Here is a 27,636-nt window from a genome sequence, read left to right as displayed (position 1 = left end):
ATAAGAGAAAGCAGGTTTTTTTAGAGTTAGTTACTGTGTGACTGAGGACTAGACTAAAGGCTTTTTTAAAATAACATAACAGACAAACCTGTCTGAGGACACGTTCCCTGCTATGTTTACATGTAGATCCGTGGCTGTAGGTAGCAGGCTCTGGGATAAGTTCAGCCTCAGCCCTACAGCTCTGTCTCCCGTCTGCATGTAGTGGGACATGTCCGCATTCAGCTTCAGCTTGTCCTTCCCGTCAGCCCTCACATGCACCGAGCTGCTCCCTTTGCCAGTCACCATGGACATGTCTGCAGACGCCTTCATATTGACAGGTCAAACAGTACATCGACTGAACTAATACCCCAAAATGAAAATGTTTCACATAACCTGAATTTTTTGCAAGATCTTAACATGTGTATTTTTAGAACGCTAAAGGAAAAATAATGCAAATCAGCCCACCTCCAATGTTTTGGGAATCTTTGATTTGAAGGGATGACGAAGAGATGAATACAGACCAACTCTGCCTGATGTTCCATTCAGCTGCACAGAAAGCTGACAGGAATTTCAAAAACAAACACGAAAGCCTTAGAAACCAGAAATTAATTAAAAAATGTCGGCTCATCAAATGCACAAGGTGTTTGCTTTACTCACCTGGCACTCTTGCCGCTCTATTCTTAGTTTCCCTTTGGCCTGGTAATCAAAGTCATTGTTGCTTTTTGGGGTCCAAAGTACATCTCCCTCTATTAAAGCAGAGGAGGGGAGCTGCAGCTGTAAAAGCAATAACAGATTAACCGGTCATAACTTTGGCCTCGTTACTGTAAACCACACCGTTCACTGTCAGCAGCAGACGTACATCATTTACTGCACTGCTGACTGCGGTCACCATCCAGTGCATCATGCACATAAACGCGGCTCTTTAACCTAAACACTTTTCTGAGGATAGAGCGAAGCCCGCTTACCTGGAGCTGATGGAAAAAGTTGCCTTTAACTTTTATTGCTTGGTGAGTTGAATGCGTAGGGTTCAGCTGAAGCTGCCCTGAGAAAGTCAGTCTCTCCTTGCTTCCAACTCGTAACCTCCCTTGTATATTTCTCTGGTTCTGAAGAAGAGTGCACAAAACCGAAACAACATCTAATACGTCAATGTTGCCAGTATGTTCCACTATTATCCATCTACACTATTCTTGGCACAATTGCCAAACTTATATATTTCAGGCACTTGTGTTTCAAAAGATACTGGATAAAGTTAAAAAATACCAAATACAATCAGTTCAGTTCAGTTTATTCATACAGCGCCAAATCACAATAACAGTTACCTCAAGGTGTTTTATATTGTGAGGTAAACACTACAGTATTAGAAAGAAAACCCCAACAATAAGATGACTCCTTATGACCAAGCATATGGGGAGAGAGTGGGAAGGAAAAACTCCCTTTTAACAGTAAGAAACCTCAGGGAGGGGCAGCTGAGGGTGAGGGGGGAAAAAGAGTGCTGAGAGAGCGAGAACAACACATACATCATTGAAGAGACCCAGAGATTAATAGTAACTAATAATTAAACGTAAAGAGGGATTTAAAAACATAGTGAGTGAAAAAAGAAATGCTCAATAGTCTCAGACTGCAGCACAACAAATCAAGGATTCAGAGGCAGATCAAAAAGGAACCTTTTAAGCCTAATCTTAAAAGCAGAGACAGCGTCTGTGTCACGAATCCAAACTGAGAGCTGGCTCTATAGAAGAGGCGCCTAAAGGGGCTAGGATACTTTTAAAATATCCTATGAACAACAAGTCAGCCAACAGTCTGAGAACAAAGTGCTCTGTTGAGGTTACGTGGTACTATGAGGTCTTTAAGATGGGCCTGATTATTTGAGACCTTTTATGTGAGGAGAGGATTTTAAGCCAATTTCTGGATTTAAGAGGGAGCCAATGAAGAGAGGCTACTATGGGAGTAATATGCTCTCTTGTTCTCTTTCTAAAGTTATCTTAATCAAGTGTTTGCAAAAATTTCACATTGCCAGTTACAGTCACATGACAGAAAAATTAAAATGTCACATAATCTTTCACTCATCATTTCAGATCTTGATTTACCAATTATGCTAAAGTGTGGAGCGCTTGCAGTGATGGACCCATTGGAGTCACAGACAATGGGCCTTCTCTTGGGGTTCAGCTGATTACCCTCTATGTTAGATCTTGTTTTTTTCCTTTAAAGGTTGGCAGGTTACCTGGTTGCTGGTTACGGTCACACAGATTTCCGAATCTGATGGAATAGCGTCGGCGCTGAAAGGGTGGATGAGTGCAGAACAAACCTACATATGAGATCACATTTAAAGATGAGGATCACTGTTTACAGCCCACTTCACTCTTTCAAATGCCCAGGTGAATTATTAGCTTACACAGCACTTACAAAAGGGCTCGGTGGTCGGTAGCCCAGGGTCAGAGTGTGGACGACCTCTCTGTTGTCACTGAAACCAGCTTTGGACTCTAGGACGTAGAGGCCATTGAGGAGGTCGACGGTGAAAGTCTCCCGGAGGAGGAGAGTTGGAGGAAAGGTCTGGAAGGGCTGTCTGTGCAAGAAGGAGACTATTAAAGTCAGCAATGTTCTTGCGGTCATTTCTCAAAATATCTGTAATCTGTAAGTTACGGCACAGACCTGAGCTGGAGCATGGCAGTTTTCTTATACATCCTTTTGTCGTTCTTCAGCTCCTCTACTACTCCCTCGAGCTCCACTTCAGTGGGTAGACTCTTTGGATTTGTGTAGGTCATCTTCAGAATCCCTTGCCTCTTTTTCAAATTCTTCATCACATCCAAATGAAAGGGCAGATTTGTTACTACAGCACAACCTTTAACCTTTTCAGGCCCTACGCTATCAAAATGTGCGATTTTGGCCTTTTAAATACAGTTGGTGGTTACGGGTTATCTCTCATGCTTGTTGTGATCTCAGACTTTTACAATCAACACAATATGATGGCTTCATTCTATAATTAAACACACATTTAACACGCCCAAACCACAAAAGCAGCCCAGCGTCACCACCCACCTTATCAGCAGCGGTCAGGGCAGCAGCGAGGGTTACATTTTGCTTGCCATAGGTGGAGGCCATGTGCAGGGTGTGGCTGAATTTAGAGGCCTCCAGAGAAATGTCTCCTTGGAGGGGAGGAGTCCACAGCGAGCTCAAGGAGCACGAGGCCTTCACACTCCGCTTCCCCAGCAAACCCCAGCCCCACGCCTGAGGCAGGGCAGAGGAAGAGGCGTGTGTTTTTAAAGGTGGAGTTTTCATAAACACACAATATTTTTTTTTATCTTTATAATTACTTCACTCCAGTGTGGAAGTGATTTTATTTAAGCGTCGCCTTGAACACTTTTTTTAACCCACAAATTCAAAAATCTATTTTTATTTGATTAATAACTAAATGGTGATATTCAGGCAGAGCACTTTATTCTCTCCTTACTTGGATGTAGGTGATTGCTGACGTGTAGAGCTCCAATCGGGCCTCCTTCTCTCTCCCCCTGTCCTTGTAAAAACCCTCCAGGACCAGGTTACGGATGGTCAGCCACTTGCTGGCTGTCAGCTCAGAGGTCAGCTGCAGCGTTTGGCTCTGCAGCTGGTTTAACTTATGTGCAGTGTAAATGTACAGCCATGGTGTGTCCATATTAAACGATCCTAAACGATAATAAGAAAAATAAGTAATCCTGATAGTCAACTTCCTGCAAACTTTAAAAAATAATTTAGTATATCAAAGAAATATAACGTAGGAATATGAAAAGAGAAAGTGGACCTTAAGCATGCTGTAATGTAAGATGGCTGTGAGTTGTTTTTACCCTCCCATATCTTGTGCAGGGCATCTTTAGGAGGGTTTTTCCAGTGTAATCCAGCCACCAGCGGCATCAGATTGTTGTAATTGATTTTTAAATGAGTGCTTCTCTCAGAGCCTTGCTGTGTCAGGTGAGAGTGTAGCAGCTGAGTCCTGTAGTTCATGTTTTTCTCCGGTGCCTGGAGATTGAACTGGAATAAGATTAAGGAAAGGGAAGGTAGCCGTATTAATTCTGACCACAGAAAATATTAATCTGCTGCTTTGGAAGTCATCTGGGATAAAAAGCCTCCCCCGGGCTAACAGAGAGAACGGGAAGCTCTGAATTCAGGTCGGGTTACCTCCAGAGTGTAGTGGGTGTGATTCTCTGTGGACTGGTTTTTGAAAGACTGGCTCAGGAGAAGCGTGTGTTTGTTGTTTATCTCATCCCAGTGTTTGCCGTAGCTAATATCCAAAGATGATTTAACATGGCTCAAGCTTTCCTCATGCCTGAGGTGGATCTGAGAAGGACGCACAAACAACCGGAATGCTTTCAATCACCCGGAGATAACTTGCGCCGCCAGCTTATGCTGTTTGTAATACATGAAGCAGAGCGGCTTCAAATTAAATGTGTCTGCGGGTACCTTATGGTTAATAGGAGCGGTGCTGGTGCAGTAGAATTCATGATCGGCTCTCATGATGTATGTGAGGTTTGCATCCCTCTCGCTCCTCACTCTCTGAGATGTGTAGCACTCCTGATGGAGGTGGCGAGCATCAACTGCAGGGAAGCCCAAATAAAATAGGAAAGTGATGACCTGTCAGACATATTGTATTGATAAGAACTACTTCCTGCTTTTAAATAGCTCTATATAGCATTATTATCATTTTGACCTTGAGATCAATCTATTGACCTTGATGGAGAGGTCAAAGGTCAAATTCAATTCAATTCAATTCAATTTTATTTATATAGCGCCAAATCACAACAAAAGTCGCCTCAAGGCGCTTCATAGATACAGAGAAAAAGTGTGACATGACGTTTTAAATCTTTATATGGTATTTTCTTACTCTTGTAAGAATCATAGTTTGTAAGTTAGAAGCTTTTTGTCAATTTTTGACCAATAAGTCATTGAGTTGACGTCGAAGGCTTGGGTGGATGTTAGCCAAATTTGAATGGATTGTTAATATGACTCCACTCTGCACACCTACAAAGTTTGATCACAATTCATTCAAAACTGTTTGGGCTATTGTGTTTGCAGAAAAAACGTCAGGCACATGAACGCTACCAAACACATTACAAATCAATCTAAACAGTATAAAAACAAAGCTTTAAAAAGCGGCGTATCTGCGATATTTGTTAACTTTTGATGAAAGTAGATATTCCTGTTTTTAAAAGACTGTGTGTTTTGGGGTATAAACAGTTTGAAGTGTCCTGTACCATCTGCAAACGAAACCTCACCTCCCAAACCATACTTGAGCCTGAGCACAGAGCTCCACAGTGAGCCCCTCTGCTCCATCACCCCGAGCGTCTTGCTGCCGACTACACCAGGTAGGAGGAGCTCCGCCTCCACAGAGTACTGCTTGCTGCTGCCATCCCGCCTGCGTTCCAGGGCCACTAAAAGCACATATCACTTGCATGTTTTCTGCTGTCTACTGTCTATTGTAGCAGAGATTTTAGAGACAACTATAAAAGTACCCAACAGTGATGCAGGCTCTCTGAAGACATTTTTCACAGTGGCAGAAAAGCTTGTTTTGCCCCCCAGCCCACGAGTTATATTAGCAGAGAGGATCATGGGATGCCGATCGGGGGCCATCTTGGCTTCAAGGTGGTAGCGAGTCCTCTGCTCCGACAGGAAGGTCTGGGTGTCCATCAAACCCTGCAGTGGATGATATACATGTTTTTAGAACTGGGAAATTATTTAAGATAAAACTGATCGAATGTATTTTTGAAAACTTGAGAACAATATTTACCATGATGTAATGATGAACACCATCAATCATGAGCTCCAGCTTTGCTGACTTAGTGTTCCTCTCTTGCTCAAGTTGACCTGCAACAAAAACACAAAAAAAACAGGACAAAACACATTTTCATAAATGTATCCAAACACCGGGTGTGGTCTTAGCTTGTTCGTCTGGCCGACCATGTATATGGATGCTTTTCAGAGGATGAATGATCTTCAGCAGCAGTCTGCGAGGGCTGAAGGCCAGATCCAGAGACATGTCTCTTGGGATGGAGGACTGAGGAGTGGCTAGCAGGAGGTGGATGGAGGCCTCCCTGGGAAGCCAGGTCCCTCTCTGAAACACAAACCACTGTGAGACTAAATAACAAAATCAGCTTTATTCAGATAAAATAAACTCAGTGGAAGGGCTTCACATGCATATCTTAATGCTGTCTGGCACCTGATGATGTACTGAATAAGCAGCCTCAAGCAGATAGTAATGGAGGCCTCTGTCCAGCTTCAGCAGTCTGAAGGAGAGGTGCACTGGTCCAGAGGGGAGGAAAGCAACACCTGTGGCGAGGGATGGGTAAGAGGTGTTGGAGCACAGCTGCCAACCCACCATCTTGGACCCTGCAGGGAACCAGACATGTACTTATAATACTATAACTATTACTTACTAAATATTATAACGTACAATAATCAGAGAAAGGCAGTTAATGAACTGAATCAGACAACTTTAGATTAATTTTATAAACATATAATATATGATTGTGATTTTGTGAACAAAGGAGAGTGAAGTGCACTTCCTTAATTAAACTACACACACACGCACAAACACACACACACGTATAAAAGTGCACCGCTTTTGTAGAACTCACAGGTTTTCGGTGTGCAGGTGGTCTTCTGTACTCGACTCTTTGGCCCCTTTATCTCCTCTCTGTGGTCTCCGCTGAGCTGAAACACTCTCGAGCTAAGAACAAAAAAAAGATCATCACTCATTCTCAATCCCGTCTTTAAATTTTAACAAAGCAACTATAACAAATTTTTAGTTGTATTTCATGTTTTTTAAATAATTTTTACGGTAATGCCATTAATCAGCTGGAATCCTGAGTCCATCCTGTAATTCTGACAGATTTTACAGTGCATCATACACACGATACACTTCAACCCTCTCTAAACTGTCTCCTAATGCTTAACAAGGATTTTGATTAAGTAAATACACACAAAAACACACACGTTCATTAAAACAGGGGATTTATTAGGGGAAATTTTTTAATGTGTACCTGAGAGAGAAGATGTCCATTAAGTCCTCGGGTGTATTAAGCGTGACCCTGAAATCTTGCCCCTCCTGCAGCTGGATGCTGCCGTCCAGATTCGTGGAGCTCCTCAGCTCAGCCACCCACTCCACCGCAGCCTGACCCAGAGCTCCGTCAACCCCCATCCTGGCCGCGAGACTCACATAGGCACTGAGAACAAACAGACAAGTTTCACCTGACACACTAAAAAACAAACAACCAAAAAAAACAGACCGTGAAGAAAGATGAGCCCATGTGACATTTGGTAACGTTTAAGTACTTGGGTTTGATGTATCCATTCAGGGAGAAATGGGAATAATCCCTGTAATTGACTCTGCCTTTCAGATGCAGTGAAAGAAGAGAGGTCATGTTGACGCCCAGTTTGATGGGTAAACCAGACAGAGATGGCAAAGCCAGCTCCTCTGTCATCAACATGGATCTGTGGTTCAGCTGCACCTCGTGACCCTGAAGGTTAGAGTGGAAGAGACAATCAGGGCGATAACGGGAGGTAAAGAGTCGGCGATAACAGACTGTAATAACACATGACAACAGGGGTCCCACCTTGAGCAGTCTGACAGCCAGTCCAGCCATGCTCAGCGACACCTGGTTGATTTGATTGTAGAGATCTTCACATGTGAACATGCTGAGCTCATTCCCAAACACCTTCACACCGACCCAGCAGTTGGGCATGTTCGCATCCATTTTCTTTCTTCCAGACAACTGCAAAAACACCCCAAAACTCCATAAAGTAACAAAGATATGAGCTACTGACTCACCGGCAGTGAATGTGATTACTTTCTCATACTACAATTTTTATATTCATATTTTGTATTCATCCATCCATCCATCATCAATCCATCCATCCATCCATCCATCCATCCATCCATCCATCCATCCATCCATCCATCCGTCATCAATCCATCCATCATCAATCCATCCATCCATCCATCCATCCGTCATCAATCCATCCATCCATCCATCCGTCATCAATCCATCCATCCATCCATCCATCCATCCGTCATCAATCCATCCATCCATCCATCCATCCGTCATCAATCCATCCATCCATCCATCCATCCATCCATCCATCCATCCATCATCCATCATCCATCCATCCATCATCAATCCATCCATCCATCATCCATCATCCATCATCAATCCATCCATCCATCCATCCATCCACCCATCCATCCATTCATCCATCATCAATCCATCCATCATCCATCCATCCATCCATCCATCCATCCATCCATCCATCCATCCATCATCCATCATCAATCCATCCATCCATCCATCCATCCATCCATCCATCATCCATCCATCCATCCATCCATCCATCCATCCATCCATCCATCCATCCATCCATCATCAATCCATCCATCCATCCATTCATCCATCCATCCATCCATCCATCCATCCATCCATCCATCATCAATTCATCCATCCATCCATCCATCATCCATCATCAATCCATCCATCCATCATCAATCCATCCATCCATCCATCCATCCATCCATCCATCCATCATCAATCCATCCATCCATCCATCCATCCATCATCCATCCATCCATCATCCATCATCAATCCATCCATCCATCCATCCATCCATCCATCCATCCATCCATCCATCCATCCAGCATTTTGTTTTGTTTTTTTATTTACTGAATACACCTTATTTCATTTAAAATTACCACTTCATTATTTCCACTTTTTCTGGAGACTACAGAATGATTGATAGCTTTTACATTGGACTCTATATTTAAGTTTAGCACAAAAACTACGGACATCTGCGTTTGGCTGATTATTTCTTTGTTGTACTAATGCTAAATCTCATACTGTTGGAGAGCCTGTTTATTTCCCCTTAACTAGTGCCACATTTGGAACAAAGAGCTCCGTGCCATAGGGCAACCTCAAGCTGTCTGGGTTTAGAGACAGACAGCTCTCTTTCAATCCAGTAAGTGCAGCGTTTGGGACTGAACTTTATCCTGCAAGATGACAAAGCTTCCCATCACAGAGCTGGTTTATCAGAGACTACCTGCAGAATTTTGGAGTGGAGAGGATGGAATGGCCTGTCTGCAGTCCTGAGCTCAACATCAACACTTATGGGATACAGCACTTGGATGTGGTGTATCTGTATCTGTGACATGTACTGGCTGCCCTGTGACAAATGCTGATGGATGCCATACCACAGCAGTGTGTGGCCACACGCTGCTGAGGCCCGTGTTTGTTAAATGAATAAATTGTTAAATTGCTAGTATATCTTGTTTCTTCATACTTCAATCATCCAACACTATAAACAAGAGCCAGTAGCAGAATAAGCTGTTTACATACTCGACTCTGTTGCTCAACCCATAATTGTAAGTTTTCCTATGAATGTGGCGCCATTTAAGGCCAGATAAACAGGCTTTCCAATGATATAAGATTTATTGCTAAGAAGCATCAGTACAACAAAGAAATAATCGACCAAACACAAATTTCCTTGTTTTTAGTGCTAAGTTTTATGTTTTAGTTGGACCAACCAACAACGTTTCAAGTGCAAACACACAGACTGAAAGCTGGAAAGAGGTACGGGGAGTATGAAGAGTGTCCTGTAGACCTGCCACTGATTAAGGGTCAGGGGATGAGTTTGACAGTTGATTGGTCTGCTTTTATAAACAGAGTATCTTTGGATTTCAGACAAAAATCTTCCTGAGCAAGCTCAGATCATACGTTATGACTTACACCTCTAAACTAACAGTTTGACCTCACCATTTCTCGGGCCTGGTTCAGGTAGCTGTCCGTGCTCGATAAACACGTCTCTTTTTCTCCTCTACGCCCATCGTCCGTCTTTCTCCCTGTGCTCCTGGCCTCGTGCTTTCCACTTTGAGCTGCGTTTTCTCTCTCTGTCTGCTGCTGCCCAAAGATGCTCTTTAAAAATGGTTCAGCATTTTCAACATGAAGATCCACCTAAAGTCAGGGAACAAAATATAGTCGTTCGAAATATCACTTTTCAAGACCGTAAAGTGTAAAAGATAAGATGTGCATTAAACTCACCTCTAGAAGGTTGTGGGCTCTGCCATGAAAATACACGGTCAAGTTGGCAGAAGCAGATCTTGGTAGAAATGATTTTGGGGAGAAAATTAAAGATGTTTCCACATTCTTGATTCCGACGGCTAAAACAAATACAAAAGAAGAAAATAAAGTAATATAAGAAGACATATATTTGTGCACCTTTAAATGCATTATCACCCTCCTGGTATAGTGACACTGCTCAGCACCTCATTTTATTTGCTTCCAAATCTGAAGTGTATCGTGCAGATATATGAAAATGAGTTACAGTTTTAAAATTGAAATACCTGATGAGACAGTATAGTCTGAATAGGAGGAATATTTTAAAAACTCGGCTTCAAAATCTCTGCTGATAATGTCGTCGGGCAGCGACTCAATGAGGGCTTGCTTTGCGGGGTCCTCGCTCCTCAGGACATTAGTCAGGTGACTCCACACGAATGAGCCCACTAGAGAAATAGAATAAGGGAAGAGCTCAAGACATGCCAGGTCACAGACAAGCCGAGTAAAAGTCTGAAACATTATTGGATTCCCTTACATTCCTTAACAAATCCTAGCAAATAAACATAAATCAAACATGCGCCTCTAAGATACACAGAAAGGAATTCAATCTGTGCCATCACTCAAGAGTTTGGGGTTATATCTAAATGACTTTGTTTTGTTTTTTGACAGAATGTTCAAAAAATTATTTTTTATATGTAACAGTTTCTTCACAGAACTGTGAAAACTGTCTCTAAGAGAAGTTGTGACCCTCGCCACTTGTCCAGCTCAGCAGGAAGATAAGTGCATCGGAGTCTCTGGTTTCAGAAACAGATGCTTCACAGTTCTTTAACCTGCATCTTCATTTAATGGTCAGACCCAGACTTTACTGCTTCGGGATGGGAGTAGATCACACTGCTGAAAACTTCATTCTTTGGTTCCCACATGAAACAGCTTTTTTCAAGAATACAGTATTAATGTGATATATGGAAATTGATAAATATGATCTAATATTTATATTCTGAGAATATCTAAGAAATATTCTGAGATTTAGTGACCACCAAATATTCTGCTGTTTGTCCAGCACTTCACTATTTTCCTGTTTTCCACCATTAAACATTTCTGATAGCAGAAGCTGTTACGGCCATCTCTTCCACAAACCCCACCTTGACTGGAAGTCTCACTCCTCAGGGTCGTCTTCACCACTTCAAACACATCCAGGTCAGAGCAACGCATGAGCTGCTGGTATGCGGCGATTCTGACCTCAGTATCCTCCTGGGAAGAGCTGTACAGCTGCAACAGCACAGACCTCTGAGGGAAGGAAATCTCTGTCAGTACTGACGTTCGGCTCCTATTCAGCTCCTCACCTTGTCATCTCCACCTCAGCTCACAGGGAATTGATTATCGCCTCACTTAACCATACAGCTCATGAAGGCTTGTCTAAGAATATGGTGAGCATAAAGAACACCAAGGGTGGTTTCTTATGATCTTTTAGCACAATTTTATTCAACTGCTGGCTTAAATATTAACTCTGAATTAACTCACATCAGCTGAGCAGGGAAAGCGTCTGAAGGCATGGATTGCAGCAAGCCTAAGCTGCAGGGCTGCTGAGGAGCTCAGCATGCAACGGCTTAGCAGGGGAATGAAGGCAGAAGCAGACACACCAGTGTTTCCCACTGATTTTAAAGCATAAAGAACCTGGTGGGCAACATAATAAATGCAAATTGGGCATTGTTTATGTAAATCCTCTCACAATTCATTGTGCATTAAATGGAGAGTGAGATGAAGTTCTAGGTCACTGCATTACCTCTTGCACCTGAGTGGGTTCTTCTCCTTCACAGCCCTCCTGAAGGGTTTTCTCAAGGATCTGCATAAAGGTCTGTACCTGAGAAAGCTCAGTGCAGGAGTTTTGAGACCTCCGGCACAACTGATAGACTAGAGATGATCCAGCCAACAGAGTCTTGGACCGCAGCTCTGGGAGCTCTGTTAAAGCCTAACACAAAGAGCAGACATCTGGGTAACTAACCTATTTCATGTGAGTTTTGATGAGAGACTTAGGTCATCATGAGTGTCATCAGAAGGTTCCTACATTGATGGAGGAGATGATCTTTGACGAAGGATGAGGGACGAGGGCTATTGTGGTAAGGAGAGAGAGAGCCTGCTCTTCTTCCACCTCTTTGTTCCTCATCAGGTCAGTCAGTAATATGATGCAGTTTTCAGATCCACATGCCGGCAGTGCATCCAACAGCGGCTGCCTGTCCAAACAATTAATCAACATCAGTATCAAACTGCTCATATATACCTGATTATTTTAACTTAAGCTATAACTAACTGGACATTTCACTGGGCACCAAAATATTTTAGGTCATCATTTTTATTATTCTTCCTCACAAAGTTCCAAATTTCACATTTCACAAATTAGGAGTGTGACAAAAAAAATCAATACAGCATAGTATTGTGATATTTTTTGTGGTGATATTGTATCAGTACAGGGACACTAAAGATCAATATTTTATCAAATAATTTGAAATACTCAGAGAATTCTATGAACAAGATGGCTTATTTCATGCAATGCCATCCTGAGATTATGTTAGTTAGTAAACTGTTCAGCCAAAAAAACAAAAACAAAGCATCCAGCACTGGGAACACTTAGCTTGACAAAGCTACCTCCTAATTCAGAGCAAGCTAATGCCGAGTGCCCTGATTAAAATAGGGCAGCAACCTCATTGCATTTAAAATCGGTGGTTGCCTACTCAATGTGTTCCCTATTCCGGGGTGGTGAGTAAATGGTTGCCCAGAGCTTGTTGGTGTTGCACACTCAGAATCACTTTTTATTACAAAGCTATTGCACAGGTCGCCTGATAGGAGGCAACCTTTCTGCAAATAGTTGCAGTCGGACTTGGAGTTACTGCAATCACTCTCAGAGTGGTTGTCTGAGAGTGATTGTAATTGTTGTCTGATTTCTAAATGCAGACAGATTGTCAGCATGTTGCCATGAGTCTGAATGAGACTGTAAATGAGCACAGCTGGGTGCCAGGGGATTGTTTTCTGGTTATATTCCTGTGGAACAGGAAGGCCGTTAACCTTAAAGTACACAGATTGATATTAGACTGATTGTGTCTTATAGCAACAATTATGAAAGGTTTTAGTAACCATCTCATTTTGCAGTAAAAACAAACAAACTGAATTTGATCTCATTAGATATAAAACAGACATGGACACAGTTGACCTTTGAGGACATAATTTGCATAAAAAGGTGATAAATCACACATATGTTATTACAATACTCAGCATATCAGAAAATGACAAAAAATTGCAAAATTATTATATCTTGAGTAAAGTATTGTAATAATATTATATTGCCATGAAGTCATGCACTAAACCACACTGCACACTATCTGTTCTTGCCGCACCTTACTGGCAATTCCTTGCTAATTGCTTTCTGTTACTCTTGTGAGTAATAAATCATTAATCCACTGTGATAAGGCCAGATTTGATATGTTTAATAGACAAGGAGGTGACCCTGTCCTTGGGCCCGCTGGGTCATTTCAGTCACAGAATATTGTCTAATTAAGTTGGCTGTTATTTTAGCTTTACTCCAACTAGCAGTTAAGGGAAATATGTTTTATTAACTGACACGTGCAATAGTCATGGTGGAGACAATCTGGACTCCCATGGGCTAGTGGTCTGCTGATCTAGTCTCTGAGAACAAAAGAACTCAGTCCACAAATGGACTGAAAAGAGGAACCATAAAGCTTTCAGTATCAAAAGTGTTGTTCCTGGCCTATAGATTCTGTATACTCATATGTTTACAGAATTTTTTACTGGCGGTAGATTGACAGGGAACTCAAGGAGCAACCAAAAGATACTCATTTATAAAACTTCTGGGATATACTGACCAGTCATTGCGGCACTTGAAAGAAGCTTCTTGCCAAAGTGTCTTGAGCTGAGAGATAGTCAGATCTTTCAGCTGGAACACCAGTTGAATAAACTCTTGTGATACCTTGGAGCAGAAAAACCAAACATATATAATATGGACTAAAGTTGCTGCTAACATATAGTGAATGTCAAGTATCAGCTTTTCAAAAGTGTTAAAGTAGAAAAATGAACCCTTATAGAACTGTGAACCAATCACTTGATCTTCACACTATAAGTTTATCATTTTAATGAGTCTGGGGCAGGGGTCAGCAACCTTTAACACCCAATGAGCCATTTGGACCCGGTTTCCACGCAAAGGAAAACACTGGGAGCCGCAAATACTTTTTGACATCTAAAATCAAGATAACACTGTATATATTGTTTTTTACCTTTATGCTTTGTGTGAACAACTATGGTTTGTTGCTTATGAAATCCATGAAGTGCGAAAGAGAAAATTACATTTTATTTATGTAATTAACACATTTTGAACTCTTAAAGAAATATAACAAAAGGAAAGACACCCAGCTGAACTAAAATGATCCATGTAGCAAACAAAAACTGTTGTGAGCCGCCACCCTTACATCACCTTTGGGCTTTTGGAGCCTTGACCTGGCTTTTAAAAAATAATTGGAAAAAAAGCACTATGCTGCTAAAAAATTAAAAACAGATATTTGCAAAATTCTGCCTAAATATGTATTTTACCTGGTTAATGTGTGTGGCGGGGCGTGGTCTGCAGCGCCGCTGCAGGGGAGGCGGACGCACCTAAGCGGTACCCGCAATCACGCCTTGTCGCCTTAACGTCTGTACCATCTATGCTGTTGTGTTGGTATGTGTCGGGCTGTATGCGTACAGAAACCGTGTGTTAAAAGTGGTCAATAAAGAGACGCTGAAAAGCATGTTCATGGAGACATCGTCGGGTCTGCTGTGGTATGTTTACAGTGGGACTTCTGCTCCTGAACCTCTGTGCACAGCGTCTGCAAATCGGGGCTGTATGAAGTCACCTTCATCTTTACGCAGGACTGTAAACTGCCATCTGTGAGGTGTGAGCGGTGTTTGTTTTTAACATAGTTCACGGTGGAGAATAGCTGCTGACATAATGTTGATCCGAAGATCCATAATTGACCTACCTGGAGTGGAAAGTCTCGATAAATGCACGGCGTTTCGGCGGGTATACCGGCTTCCGCGAGTGTGACGCTTATTTTGAGCGATGAAAAAATAGAATAGAATAGAATATATTTTTATTTTTATATTTCAATATCACAAATATTCCAAACTAACATAAATAAAATGCACTTCAGCTAAATACTTCTAATTTATTTTCCCAAACCATGCGGAGCCGCACTTAAAGGACTAAAGAGCCGCATGCGGCTCCGGAGCCGCAGGTTGCCAACCGCTGGTCTGGGGAAAGTCTTTATAAACCTCCCATGTAAACAAGTTGCCAGGCTGAGCAAGACTAACCTTTAGAAAGGATATTCATAGTAATCACTCTCTGAGCTATTGCACCAAAACCTTCAGTGGATGTCCAGCCATGAATTACATATACAAACACACCTTCAATGATCTGACATGGTGCAGTCAATGTAAGCTATTCACAGTCACTGCTGAAGAGGGCTGCAGTATAATTGATATAATTAAAAGATTGTGACCTGCTGCATTTATGGCCTACCAGTTGTGGGTCTGAGGTGAGGCTGCATAACATCCTGACAGTCTGACCAACTTCCTGTGGTGTTGCTGGTCTAGTTTTTCCCAGCCTTGCAGCTCCTTCATCCTCAAACTGAAGGTCAGCTGGCACACGAGTGCCTAAGGAATCTGCAGGGACAATGAGGAGAACACGAATCAAGGTCTCTGAAAGGGTAAGAGCCAATGCCACAGAGATGCGCACTGGCTAAGACCATGGATGCGCTCACGCTGTTAAATTGTCAAGTGCAAGAGAGTTCTTTAGCAGACATTTTGAGCCCAGTTTACCAAACTTTTTGTGCTTCTGCAGACTTCATGTGAGGGAAAGACCCACAGTTCACAGCATTTTGAGGCAAACATGGGGTTAGTGTATTATAAAACAGTAAACAAACAGCCATGGGTGGAGTAACGGAACCCCAAGATTTCATGAAATCAGAGAGATGCTTGGTATAGCAGTCAGTGCTGACCCATTCCTATGAATGCCATTATCAAACCCTCATTAACTCACACAGGTGACATGTTTGGGACATAGGGTGGTGAGTGGGATTAGATTCGATTAAGGTGACTGCAGAGTCTTCTGACCTGCTCCTAGAGGACTTCCTGGCTGGGCTCTGAGCAAGAGTAGCTTAGACACTGTTTGGGTTTTCACCATCCCTGTAGTCCTGGACCATGTCATCATGGATACAGCCTCAGTACAGTTAACCTCTTCCATTACAGAGCCATGGCGCTGAGCACACTGTAGCTCCAAATGCATTGACTAGCAAAAAAGAACAAAAAGACAAAGAAGAAACAAACTCATTATCATTAGAATATGACTCAAATGCACACTTTAATATATGTTCTAATTCAGCTGTGCAGAGGACTAGCACCATCACTCCTTTTTCTGCCTTTTCCTTAGAAGTATTCATTCCAAATTACAGGAATTACACCATAAAATAACCACCATGTGCATGTTTATTCCCAACTTTGTCAGTCACTAATTAATGACATATCAACATTTCCAAACACTGTTGAGAAAGATCCCTAATCTTACTGTGTCTTCACTCAGAGCAACTGAATGAGGCCAGAAGTTTGCCAGCCTGGACTGATGGCACTGTTTTAGATCCCTGGTCTTCAGCAGTATGAGTCCTCGCCTCTCGTACCTGCTGATGCAGGTGCCGTACACATCCGTCTGAGGAAAAGAAAGAGTGAACGAAAGTTAAATACGCCTGGGAAGAATTTCTTCATATACATGCATATTTAGGAAATGAATGGAAACAAATTCGGTTTCCACTAACCCACCTCATTTTCTAATGTCAGTTTGGAAGCCATGGGGGACGTCTGGAACATGCTCAGTAGAGCCCTTTTAATGTTCAGAGCCCACACCTGCTCCCCCTCCTGCAGACAGAGGGCCGTGACCTTCCCCCTCTGGAGGGAGAACTTGAGGCGTGTTCTCTCCAGTGACTCCCTGGGAAACAAAAACACCAGATGAGGCCCCCACAAGACCAGGGAACACAGACAAGTGGAGCATCTGAACGGGGAATCAGATTCACAGGAAAAACATCTGCAGCATTCCAAAATGAGCGGACAGAATGGCATACACACACATGCAAAAGGAAACAGAAGAGAAGGAATTCTGCACTCATTCACTCGCCATCATCTGTGAAAACACACCGGACTGTATTAAATCTATACATTGGCTTTACCTCAGACTTTTTAAATGCTGCACAGAGTGCTCCTTTTGAGGGGAAAGCCGTTTTATCTGTGGATTCCTTATCTGTAGAGATCAAACATGCACATTAAATATCAGATTTTTTGTTATTTAATAATGCATTTTTATTGTTGTTTTTTGCAAAAACTATTTTATTAAAGCTGACCTGCATCATTAGGTGACACTTGGAGACCACGTCAATATCAACCAGACAGTCCAAAGCCAGACCATTCCTGCCACCAGTGGAGCCGTGAAGGGTGCTGGTAATTGTCGTGCTATACCTGTAAGTGTATCTCACCCCTTTCTGATAGAGTAATTCAGAGGTAGGAAATCCTAGTGAAAATAATTTAGCAAATAAAACACAATTAAAAAATTGAAAAGGAAATTTTGAGGGAAAAAACCCTCCTTGTCAGTGTGCATGCATCCATAAATCTGAGATCCATTAGACTAAGTAACAAAGATCTTACCAGAACAACTTAAATCACAGAGATTTGGTTTCCCCTGTAGGCAATCACCTACTGAAAAGGAAAAAAAAACATCTCAGGCATATCGACAGAACATTACAGCCCTTGTCAAACTTCTATACATAACATCTACTACAGCCAAACCCTGTTTTGACTGGAAAATGAATTCACTCTTCAAGAACTAATATAACAAAGCAAACCATAAAACTTACCATGTAGCAGGAGAAAAATAAGTACACCATTGAAGAGTAACAACAATACTGCCATAGCAACCCACTACAGGTCTGGCTGCCTCCGATCCTCCACATATGAGTGAGATGAAAACCAAGCACTGTTCACAGCCACTGAATGACCAGGCTTGTACATGGGCTTCCTCTGTGACCCATACTGCTCACAGCAACCAATCAGGAAATACCTTCCAAGACTGAAGCTACAAACATTCACTGAGCCAATCACTTGACAGAACACCGGGCCTCACAAAACATCAAGTTTTCTTACACCCTTGTTGACTTGGACAAACATAAGACATGAACCACGTAAAGAGAGAATTTCTTTGCAAAGCTGGCAGCTGCACGGATACTGAGTTGGAGACTGGGGTGTTTGCAGGATTTTTAAAATGGGGCGGCACACAGGTAACTAAGTAAGAAATATAAATACCAAACCACTTAAAATTGGTAGGGTGTGGTTCAAAGCTCTGTATGGCATTTTTTGAAAGCCTCTAACAAGCCTGAAAGTCAATATTTGGTGTGACCATCTTTATTTTTCAACACAGCTTTCCTGTAATTTCTTTAAGTAATCTTAAGGAATAGTCCTCCAGGCCTCTTCTTTGGATGTTGGCTGCTTTTTGTTCTGTTCTCTGTTAATGTGATCCCACATTGCTTCAATAATGTTGAGGTCCGGGCTCTGCGGAGGCCAATCCATGACTGATAGTGCGCCATTGTGTGTTTTTCTACCCAGGTATGCTTTACTGTATTGGCAGTGTTTTTGGGATCATTGTCGTGCTCAAACAGATTCCAGATTGTATACCTGATGGTACTTTCCTGTGTTAATTCCATTCTATAAGTCCATCAAGTTTAGCAAGATCTCCACATCTCAGCATCACTGACCGAAATGCAACTCAAAACCATGACACAGCCTCCACCATGTTTTGCAGATGACTATAGACACTCACTGTTGTAACTCTCGCCTGACCTCCTCTGTACATATTGATGATAATTCGAACTGACATTTTCAAATTTGGATTCAACACTCCATCAGACACGTTGTCACTGATTTTCAGTCTAGTTATTTTGTGATCTGGCATATCTCAGCATTTTTTCCTTGTTTCCAGTCCTTCAGAATGGCTTCTTGACAGCCACCCTTCCAGTGAGACCATTTCTGATGAAGCTTCAATGAACAGTAGATGGATCAACTGAAGGAGTAGTTGCATCTCTCATTTCCTGCATCAGGCCTTTGCTGGACTTTGCTATTTTTGAAGGACATGCTTTCAGATATTGTTCATCTACTGTAGGTTTTTAGGCCTGAACACACTATGCATCCTGAGATAGGGCAAGCTTTTAGCTAATAGCTCTTTGGGAATCACCTTGTTAGTGCAAAAATACTATTTTCTGTTATCTTTGGCATTTTTTATAGATCTAACTAATGGAATGGTAACAAATTATGTTTTTGTGATAGGCTGCTACTAACAAAGTGTCAAAAGATACAATTTAAAACTGGTTCTTTGCTAAGTTGCCTGTTATGTGTACACAGAACACGGGTTCATCCCTTGTGTTCGTTGCCTTTTCCGTGCTTGGATGATTCATAGGTCAGTGTTAAGTAGCTTTAAACAAACAAAAAACATTCCTCTAAAAATGGAAAGGTACAAGGACTGGACTGAACATGAGTGAAAAGCAGCCACTGTCCAAAGAATAACTCTGAATGACCTTCAGGCATCCTGGAGAACTACTGCTCAAGAGAAGAAAGTCTGGCTCACTTGAAGCAAAATAAAAAGAAATGAGGGGTGGCGGAAGACTTTTGCACAGCTCGCGTAGCTACTAGTGGGAGGAGTAATCAAACTTTAGATGGGAGTGGTGCCATCCCATGCCCCCCTTTAGCCACACACATTTCTGACACATATATATCAGACAGGAGTGCTAACCTAGGCAAAAGGACTTTCAGAAGAATAATTTCCTTATACTTATACACTAAACACTTGTTAGTGAACTGAAAAGCTGATCTACAAACTTTTCAGAAGACAAAGAAACACAGCTGAGAGTAGTTAACGCATGAAAATAGGGACATCTAGTGTTTGTGTGGTATGGATAACAAGCAGGTGGGGAAGTAGAGGCTCTGGCAGCTATGATGGCGTTTTTACAGAATTATTTCCCCCCCACCACTCGGCCACGTTCCTTATTCTCAGACTGAGCTCAAACTAAATTATACAACACGCCTTTCATCCCCATCTCCTTCCCCCATCGTTTAACAGGCAGGCTTCCAGTGCCACCTACTTTCCACGATGCACCCAACCCCGCGGTCCACGCCCGTGCTGCGACGTCAGTCACTGCGAGATTCTGGTCCGCGCGGCATTCAAGACTCTGAAAAATCGTATTTTACAACTTCCTGTAAAAAAATATAGACATTAACCGCCTTTTGCCGCAAATTTCAGGCATGACTTTGCACAACTATTTAGCTTGTTACCTTTATAGCCATAAGTATGATTTAGCGTTTAAAAAAATGACACGTTCACAGGTGTACCTACACGATGATATCTTCAAATTATGTCAGTTTTTATCTTCAGTACATGGGTGAGTTTGCCATATCTGTTAAATGACACGGATGTGGGTATCTGTAACAACAAAATCAGAGAATTATCCAGAGCTTTGTAGACATTTGTACCAGTGTACGCCACCAAAAGGCGTTCACCGATGAGCCCGAACGCATCGTCAGTCCGGGACCAGGGGGCGTAGGTTTGACCGGCTTCTGGGAGGCTCAGACACAATGAACCGTCAGACAGTGAGGGGCACGCATGTTGGACCGGGAGAATTAACACGGTCTTAGTGTGTTATTGCATGTAAACGTGCCGTTTCTTTGTTTTATCCAGTGATTCTCAAGCTGCTGAGACGCTGTATGGCGGTAACAAGGCTCTGCTGGAAGCGGTTTGTTCGTCCAGTTTGATGAAAACGAGGTCGGGATCAGACGAACGTTACCGTTAGCCCCTCCTGGTCGATTGTTTTTTAACTCTTGTTTGTTTTTTTGTTTTTTTTAGCTAAATACAACAAAGCAAAGTAGATAACGATGTCGCTGATTGCGTCGTCTGATTATTTCGCTGCCGAGTGTCTGGTATCGATATCTAGCGGTCCTGTTCTACACAGACCCACCCCGGTCGCCCCCGCCAACCAGCCTGCCTCGGTGGGCCTGCTCCCCGGGGAGCCCGAAGGGTCGAGTGAGGACAGGGAAGTGCGGGACACGCTGAGGCTGGAGGGAGCTAACGTGGTGGCGGTGGCCGGTATCCTCACCGACCTACACGGCAAGTTCCGCCCCATGTCGGCCTATTCGGAGAACAGCAACTCCTCGTGTGGTGGGGAGAGCGGTTACACCACGTTGTCCGACCCGACCACCCCTACCATGACCCCCACCGCCACCCCGGTCCCCGGACAGCAGCACCAGCAGCGGGCCGGGGGAGCAGGAGGAGGGGTGAAGCGACACCGGTGCACTTTTAACGGATGCGACAGAGTTTATGGGAAATCTTCCCATCTGAAGGCACACATCCGGACGCACACAGGTATGGAGGGGAACGACCACAACACATCGGTCATGTCAGCAGTTCACATGTCATGTATTTACACAGCCTTAGCTAGACCCTTGGCATAGCTCAACTTTGTACCCCCAACTTCTGCTTTCCTCGGTGCCATGTAAGCAGACGGTTTTATCGTTTAATCAGACCTATATGAGGGGTGGGAGTGCTGTGCCTTTCACTAACTACTGTAAGCGTGCCTGCTGGCTGCTTCTTTATGATTTTTTTTTCTTTTTAGAACTTGTTAAAGTAATTTAGCCAAACAAAGGGGGAAACGCTCCCCTCGGAGTCTGACAAAGAAGTAAACCAACAAAAGAACTGGGCTGGACGTTAAAACCTGTGACGAAAGTCTTCCTCTCGGCTGGATTTGCATATGAAATGAACGTAAGACGAAACCTTAAAGTTGAAAGCGCTGAAAATGATAGTGGGACAACGTAAAAGGCCTCAGCAAGTGCTTGGCGCTGTGTAGTTTTTCTCTGGGCATCACACTCTCACCCTCACGTATGCTGACAAGTTGAAATCAATCCTCCGCGATGTGTAAATTATTGATCAAATGTATTGATATCCAGTTCTGGATGCGCCACCCCTTTGCCATATATAGGTTTTTCAACGCATTTGGGGTGTTTTCTGAGTGAATACGTAATTACACGTCACCATACACCTCACCCATGTGTTTTAATTATGTAATAAAGGCAGATTGGTTGTGAATAGTTCATCCGTCAGAACGATAGCGTAACTTTATTAGTGACTTTAAGTGTGATTTTTTCTCGCAAATCATTGGATTTGGCGTGTCCAGTGTCACTGAGCAGGCGCAAATGGATTAAGGGCAGGAAACGGCTCAAAGACGGTGTTGTGGGAACGCCCACAGAGTTCTGCAGCAACAACGTGGCCAGGCTTTGTGATCTTGCAAATGGCACCGAGCATCCCACTCGCTTATCCTGGGTTTGACTCGTGTTGCCTGCCGGAGATTAAGCCTAGTAGTAGCCCAGGAAGGCTAATCTTAGCCATCTAGATCCTATATCTTTTTTTCACGTATCTAAATATACGTGAAAAGTGGTAATGCAGGTGTTACATTTGTGTCACTGTGTTTAAATCGATCTGATTTAAGTAATCAGATTAACAGATTCCTTCATTGTGCAATAACACAAACTGTAAGCATACAAAACCTGTTTTTCCCTTCCTAGTTCATTTGAAAGCACAGAATAATGTGGGCTTCAACAGCGACTTATATCTGAGGACTACACAAAAGATATGAAGAATCAGTTTGATGTGATGTATTAGAGGCAAAATAAAGCACACGTGCGAACTGAAATGACACGAAAGTGAATTAATCCAAAACAGTCCATGAGTTAAAATTTTGTCAGCTTTTACTTTGACATTTTCAATCCATACTTCATGGTTTTACCTTTTCACATATAAACATTTGTTTTTTATACATTATTGAATAATGTGGAGGTTTAATGACCCGAGGCCGTGGGGCATTTTTGGCAGCAGGAACTGTTCACTTTTTCTGACGTTTTATTTCATAGTTAGGCTGTTAGTTGCAGAAATTTGCACCTTAACCAATCATAGATCAAAGATCAGTGAAAATAGTGCATTTTTATTTCCTTTTATGTATGCAGTTGTTTATTGTAAAACCGATTCTCGTCAGAGAGAAGGGAGTAGCATTTCTGTTCCCGTGTGTTTGTCTGTTTAGTCATGAAACACCGTCTTGTGTGCTTTCTCTGCAAACCTGGCGACTGATTTCTCTCTGCTCTCTGTTGCCTTCGTGTCCAGGTGAGAGGCCCTTTCCGTGCGTCTGGCCTAACTGTGTGAAGAAGTTTGCCCGCTCCGATGAGCTCGCCCGCCACACTCGCACCCACACAGGGGAAAAACGCTTCCAGTGCCCGCTGTGCAACAAGCGCTTCATGCGCAGCGACCACCTGATCAAGCACGCCCGCCGTCATCCCGACTTCAAGCCATCCATGTTGGGGCGCAACAGGGGCGCGTCCTCAGCTTCTGATCCGGACGTGCACAATTAGGGTGGCGTGGGTTTGCTGTGCACTGACGGGAGCACAAGACGGTCAATGTTAGTTTCAAGTGAACCGACTACAATCAGATCCACTAGTTAGGACTTAGCATTGCTGTGTTGCACTAAAAACAAATGTGCACGTACACACAAACATACACACGCAGAGCTGGATGCGTCTCTGTGTCCACACAGTTGAGTCACATGAACACTGTCCACCCACTCAACAACAACCAGGGTTGGGTTTGAAAATTGTTACGAACCTAAGAGAACCGGGGACTCGTTAAGAAATGCGGCTTTTGGTTCCACTTGTCGTTTCCTGAAAGCAAGACTTTGGACCTACTGTGCTTCCATTTGCATCGGCAGTTACATGAGCGTGTGTGTGTGATGTTTACAGTATGGCAGACTAGGCTAAGCCTCAGAAAACCCAATAATGATAGAGTGAAATGTAATCACTGCAGTTAAGGAAAGTTAGAGGCATGAAGGTAGACTTACTGCAGGATGATCTGAGAATGTAGTTTTTACTGTCCTGCATCAGTAGCAGTGATATTAGACCACAAAAGAGTTTTGTGGATGAGATCCCAAGAATTTAATGCCAGGTATATCACATAAAAGTTGCAAAAGTCCCAGCATGCCTTGGAAAAGTACTAAACGGTGTTTTGCAACATAGCCTGCTGAAATAAAAATCAGTAGGTTTTAACTGCCATAGAAGTGAAACACACACAGCTAGCACAAATATTGTATTTCGTTTAAACCAAAAAATCAAATCAAGAATACCTCGTTGTGGATATCCACCTGATGGCAGCATACGTTTATCACAGGAATTCTTTTTTCTGCCTTTCGTAAAATTTTGATCTCAGGATTCGATAAGAACGAGAATCGCGAAGCAGATTTCAGTCGATTAAAATCAAACCCAACCCTGAAGGTAACCTCGTCGTCTCAAACTGAAACACTTTCACAGATTGCAGGGATTTCTTTATATTATTGTCTGTACGAATCTGCACATTCATCATCATCATCAGCCAAATAATCCTCTGGTTTTCTTGTGGTTCATTTCTACCTTGTTAGTAACCTTTATTTACCATGAGTAGCACAATATTGGGATGTTAGATAGTGAGGCGATGGATAGACGCTTGTTAAAAATCTTTGTTTGTTTGTAGCTTTGCTGATATTAAGTTCTAGCGGTGACACATTCCTTCATGTTTTTTTAATACGGCTTCAGTAACCATCTCCGTTGAAGTCAATATTTTTTCACATATATCCAATTCAAGTGTAGATCAAATATTCATTTTAGCCTGAAAGTGGATCGAATTTCAATGTAGAAGAGTTGTTTGCACGCCATCATTAAGGCTCCACCAGTTATCATCAATGAAATGCTGACACATAATACACAGCAGTATTATGTCTAAACCTGATGCAAATGTATATAAGCTTTAAGCTTTTAATGTAGAAAAAAAATGGTAATGCTACTAGCAGAATAATACACGTGATGAATTGTAGTCCTTATATTAGGGGTAACATACAGTACGTATGCTTGATAGAATGGCATTGCCTGTGAGTGTTGGTGTGTGCGGTTTATTTTAGATTTACCTTTTTTTTTTTTTTTTTTTTTTTTTTTTTGTCTGTATTGACAGAAATGAGAAATGTTTTGTATGCAAGTTGATTTTTTTTAATTTATTTTTTTTTTCGTTTTGTTTTTAAGCCTGCTGCCTTCAAAGTAAAAGCATTCACTTCCTCATCGAGGGAGAAAGATGACAAAATATAGACACGTGCCAGTTATTTCTTTTAACAGCAGATAAATCAGAGTCTTATGAGTAGCATCGGGAGAGGGGTGGGGCAAAATCTTACTGTAACTGATTATGTGGAAACCAAAAACAAATTCTGAGAAGATTAGATCAGTGGAACGTTTTTTTTTCCCCTCATCTACACATTATAAATGTGGGCTGTGCAGTCGTGTCACTGAAGCAGCCATTAATAATACTTGGGGATGCACTGATTGTGAAATTCCAGGTCGGTTCCAATGTCGGAAAAACACAAAATTTCCCCGATATCCAAGCCCAGTATTTTTTCTACTCTTGTGTTTAGTTTTTGTTGTTGTTTATGAACTCTTTTATGCCTTGGAAACAAAGTAGATCCCAGTTAATTTGACACAACAGATAACTATCGGTAGATTCAGTCTTATATCGGTCATCGGCCAGTCACAGTTTTTGCTTGTATATCAGTGCATCCCTGATGATAAAAGTTCCACCTGTGTTTGATTTGAATAGTGATACACAAATGTGGATTTGATCGGAACCTGTTCGGTAGATTTAGGGACGCTGGCACCTAAATCTATATGAAATGATCAGTTTCGATTTCAGGAATGAACCCATCCAAAATATTAGATCCACCATTTACCAAATCAGTCAAACCTGTAATGTATTTTATGTACTTATGACCCACTTGTAGTGTCCAGGTCTGAATAGAGAGTGTGTGTGTGCATGTGTTATTTCTTTTTTTAATATTTCCACTGTTTGTCCCGCTTATGGACATATTCCTTTAACTCAGTGAACACTTCTTCAGGAAACTTTGAAAGCCTTAAACTATGTCATAACTACTTTGCACCATGTTTACAGTTGGATCATTGTATAGGTATGTGTGCCCTCTTGCAGGCGCATAACAGAAACTCATTATGCAATAAGCACTTTTTTCTCACAGGTATATTTTGCTGGATAGTGTAATGGCTTGCACTGTTACTGTTACTCCAAGTGGGCACTGTGGAACTTTGTGTTGATAACCAGTGGTTTTTAAAAAAACAAAACAAAAAAAACCCTGCCTTTTCCTTTCCTTATTTTTGTGTTTTCTCAGTCATCCAGGCCATCTCTTTTGTTGTGTAATGTGTCTAGATGGGATTGGCTTCCCCAGATCTGTTTCGCTTTCCTCCACATTAAGATCGGCGCGATTGTCTCGCTGATTCGTGTCACGCCGTCTTCGTTTTCCCATCGATTTCATTTTAATTGGAGCTGTTTTCTTTGAAGTGAATGCCGAGCTTTTGAAAGTTTTCGGTTGCTGCTGGCAGTGACCTTGAACGAGTGGACTGTTTATCAGAGGAGCAAACGCGTCTGATATAGACTCTCAAGCTATATTGTCACAAGAAGAACATACCTCACAGTCAAAACAGTTGTTTTTTTTTCTGCAGTGTCTGTGTAAAATCCATCCAACCAGTCTTTCAGAAATTCCTATAAAACCATCGAGCCTTGGATTTTTAAGAAAAGAGTTGTTTTTATCAGCCAGATGGCCTGTTACGTACCCTCGTCCTTACTGACTCAATATGCAACACCTTTACTACCTGTGTAGCTGCTTCTTCTTTTCCTCAGTGACCTGTTGTTGTGAATAGACAGTAGCAGTTTAATCTCCATAGTCATTAAAGCTCAGATCTACAAAGGGTTAAACTTCACTACTCGCTGGAGCAGAAGTTGAAAAAGGGGGCAATTAAATACAAAGTAAAAATATTTGCAGACTGTCATTTCACTGAGAATGATGATTGAATATGTTCAATCCAAAATCTGTTTGCTCACATCACTGAATGTGGCTTGGAGTTGAGTCCATTTCGGATTAAATTTTTGCTGCGCCGCCTCACCAAGAGCTGGGGGCAAAAAGGCATTTTCTTTTTTTCTTGTCACCACACTATCTCAGATATGCACATTGTACAGAAATGGATGTTCTTTTTTTTTTTTAATTGATGCTAATTTTTACATTAATGTAATTTTTTAAAAAGTCCTCTTATCAAAGCTTTAGATGTGGAGGAACCGTGGAACTAAATAATTGCTGCAGCAAGCTGTTTTGATATTTATATTCTCAGGTGTCTTAAATTTTCGGCATTGGAGTTTCAATATTTCCTGTGCGACACAGAAGTACAAAGCATGGTTTTGTTTCTTATGTTATGCTGATTAATTTATTACATATCGAAAAACTTATATGGTTTGTGTGGTTTAATTATTCTTTTCATAACTCATTTTGTGATATGGAACAGTACTAATATTAAATGTTTCCAATGTTTGCTTGACCTGTGCTATTTTTAAGAAATAAAAATTAAGTTCATCTTT

The 27,636-nt window shown here is 42.0% G+C and overlaps 2 protein-coding genes across 2 annotated transcripts in view; one reads left to right on the top strand and one right to left on the bottom strand.

Moving 5' to 3' along the window:
• apoltp (apolipoprotein lipid transfer particle homolog) overlaps positions 1-18,157 on the bottom strand; it is a 43,849-nt gene extending 25,692 nt beyond the window's left edge. Inside the window, exons 1-37 of the mRNA XM_085440412.1 lie at positions 18,136-18,157; positions 17,775-17,825; positions 17,474-17,640; positions 17,303-17,373; positions 16,899-17,064; positions 16,651-16,788; positions 16,200-16,374; positions 15,607-15,749; positions 13,922-14,025; positions 12,112-12,277; positions 11,830-12,015; positions 11,568-11,720; positions 11,189-11,333; positions 10,334-10,492; positions 10,032-10,150; positions 9,747-9,944; positions 7,560-7,718; positions 7,279-7,463; positions 6,987-7,169; positions 6,582-6,673; positions 6,164-6,333; positions 5,905-6,058; positions 5,735-5,811; positions 5,460-5,640; positions 5,223-5,378; positions 4,411-4,544; positions 4,129-4,287; positions 3,798-3,981; positions 3,428-3,639; positions 3,016-3,204; positions 2,629-2,771; positions 2,383-2,542; positions 2,201-2,284; positions 945-1,082; positions 637-753; positions 445-537; positions 89-303 (exon numbers count right to left, since the gene is read on the bottom strand). Coding sequence (XP_085296538.1) covers positions 89-303; positions 445-537; positions 637-753; positions 945-1,082; positions 2,201-2,284; positions 2,383-2,542; positions 2,629-2,771; positions 3,016-3,204; positions 3,428-3,639; positions 3,798-3,981; positions 4,129-4,287; positions 4,411-4,544; positions 5,223-5,378; positions 5,460-5,640; positions 5,735-5,811; positions 5,905-6,058; positions 6,164-6,333; positions 6,582-6,673; positions 6,987-7,169; positions 7,279-7,463; positions 7,560-7,718; positions 9,747-9,944; positions 10,032-10,150; positions 10,334-10,492; positions 11,189-11,333; positions 11,568-11,720; positions 11,830-12,015; positions 12,112-12,277; positions 13,922-14,025; positions 15,607-15,749; positions 16,200-16,374; positions 16,651-16,788; positions 16,899-17,064; positions 17,303-17,373; positions 17,474-17,640; positions 17,775-17,825; positions 18,136-18,157 — 5,348 coding nt within the window. The remainder of the gene's footprint in view (positions 1-88; positions 304-444; positions 538-636; positions 754-944; positions 1,083-2,200; positions 2,285-2,382; positions 2,543-2,628; positions 2,772-3,015; positions 3,205-3,427; positions 3,640-3,797; positions 3,982-4,128; positions 4,288-4,410; positions 4,545-5,222; positions 5,379-5,459; positions 5,641-5,734; positions 5,812-5,904; positions 6,059-6,163; positions 6,334-6,581; positions 6,674-6,986; positions 7,170-7,278; positions 7,464-7,559; positions 7,719-9,746; positions 9,945-10,031; positions 10,151-10,333; positions 10,493-11,188; positions 11,334-11,567; positions 11,721-11,829; positions 12,016-12,111; positions 12,278-13,921; positions 14,026-15,606; positions 15,750-16,199; positions 16,375-16,650; positions 16,789-16,898; positions 17,065-17,302; positions 17,374-17,473; positions 17,641-17,774; positions 17,826-18,135) is intronic.
• Positions 18,158-20,697: 2,540 nt separating this feature from the next.
• On the top strand, positions 20,698-27,636 carry LOC146688031 (Krueppel-like factor 9). The gene is made up of 2 exons (XM_085439337.1): positions 20,698-21,531; positions 23,320-27,636. Exons 1-2 carry the CDS (start codon positions 21,045-21,047, stop codon positions 23,562-23,564), a joined length of 732 nt encoding a protein of 243 aa, XP_085295463.1. The 5' UTR covers positions 20,698-21,044; the 3' UTR covers positions 23,565-27,636.

This window comes from Copadichromis virginalis, linkage group LG18, assembly GCF_057382275.1.
Source record: "Copadichromis virginalis isolate Kocher_CV1m ecotype Utaka linkage group LG18, C_Virginalis_male_GT1.1, whole genome shotgun sequence".
Taxonomy (NCBI): Eukaryota; Metazoa; Chordata; class Actinopteri; order Cichliformes; family Cichlidae; genus Copadichromis; species Copadichromis virginalis.
Note: the sequence above shows the minus strand (reverse complement) of the source record. Positions and strands in the feature narration are given on the sequence as shown.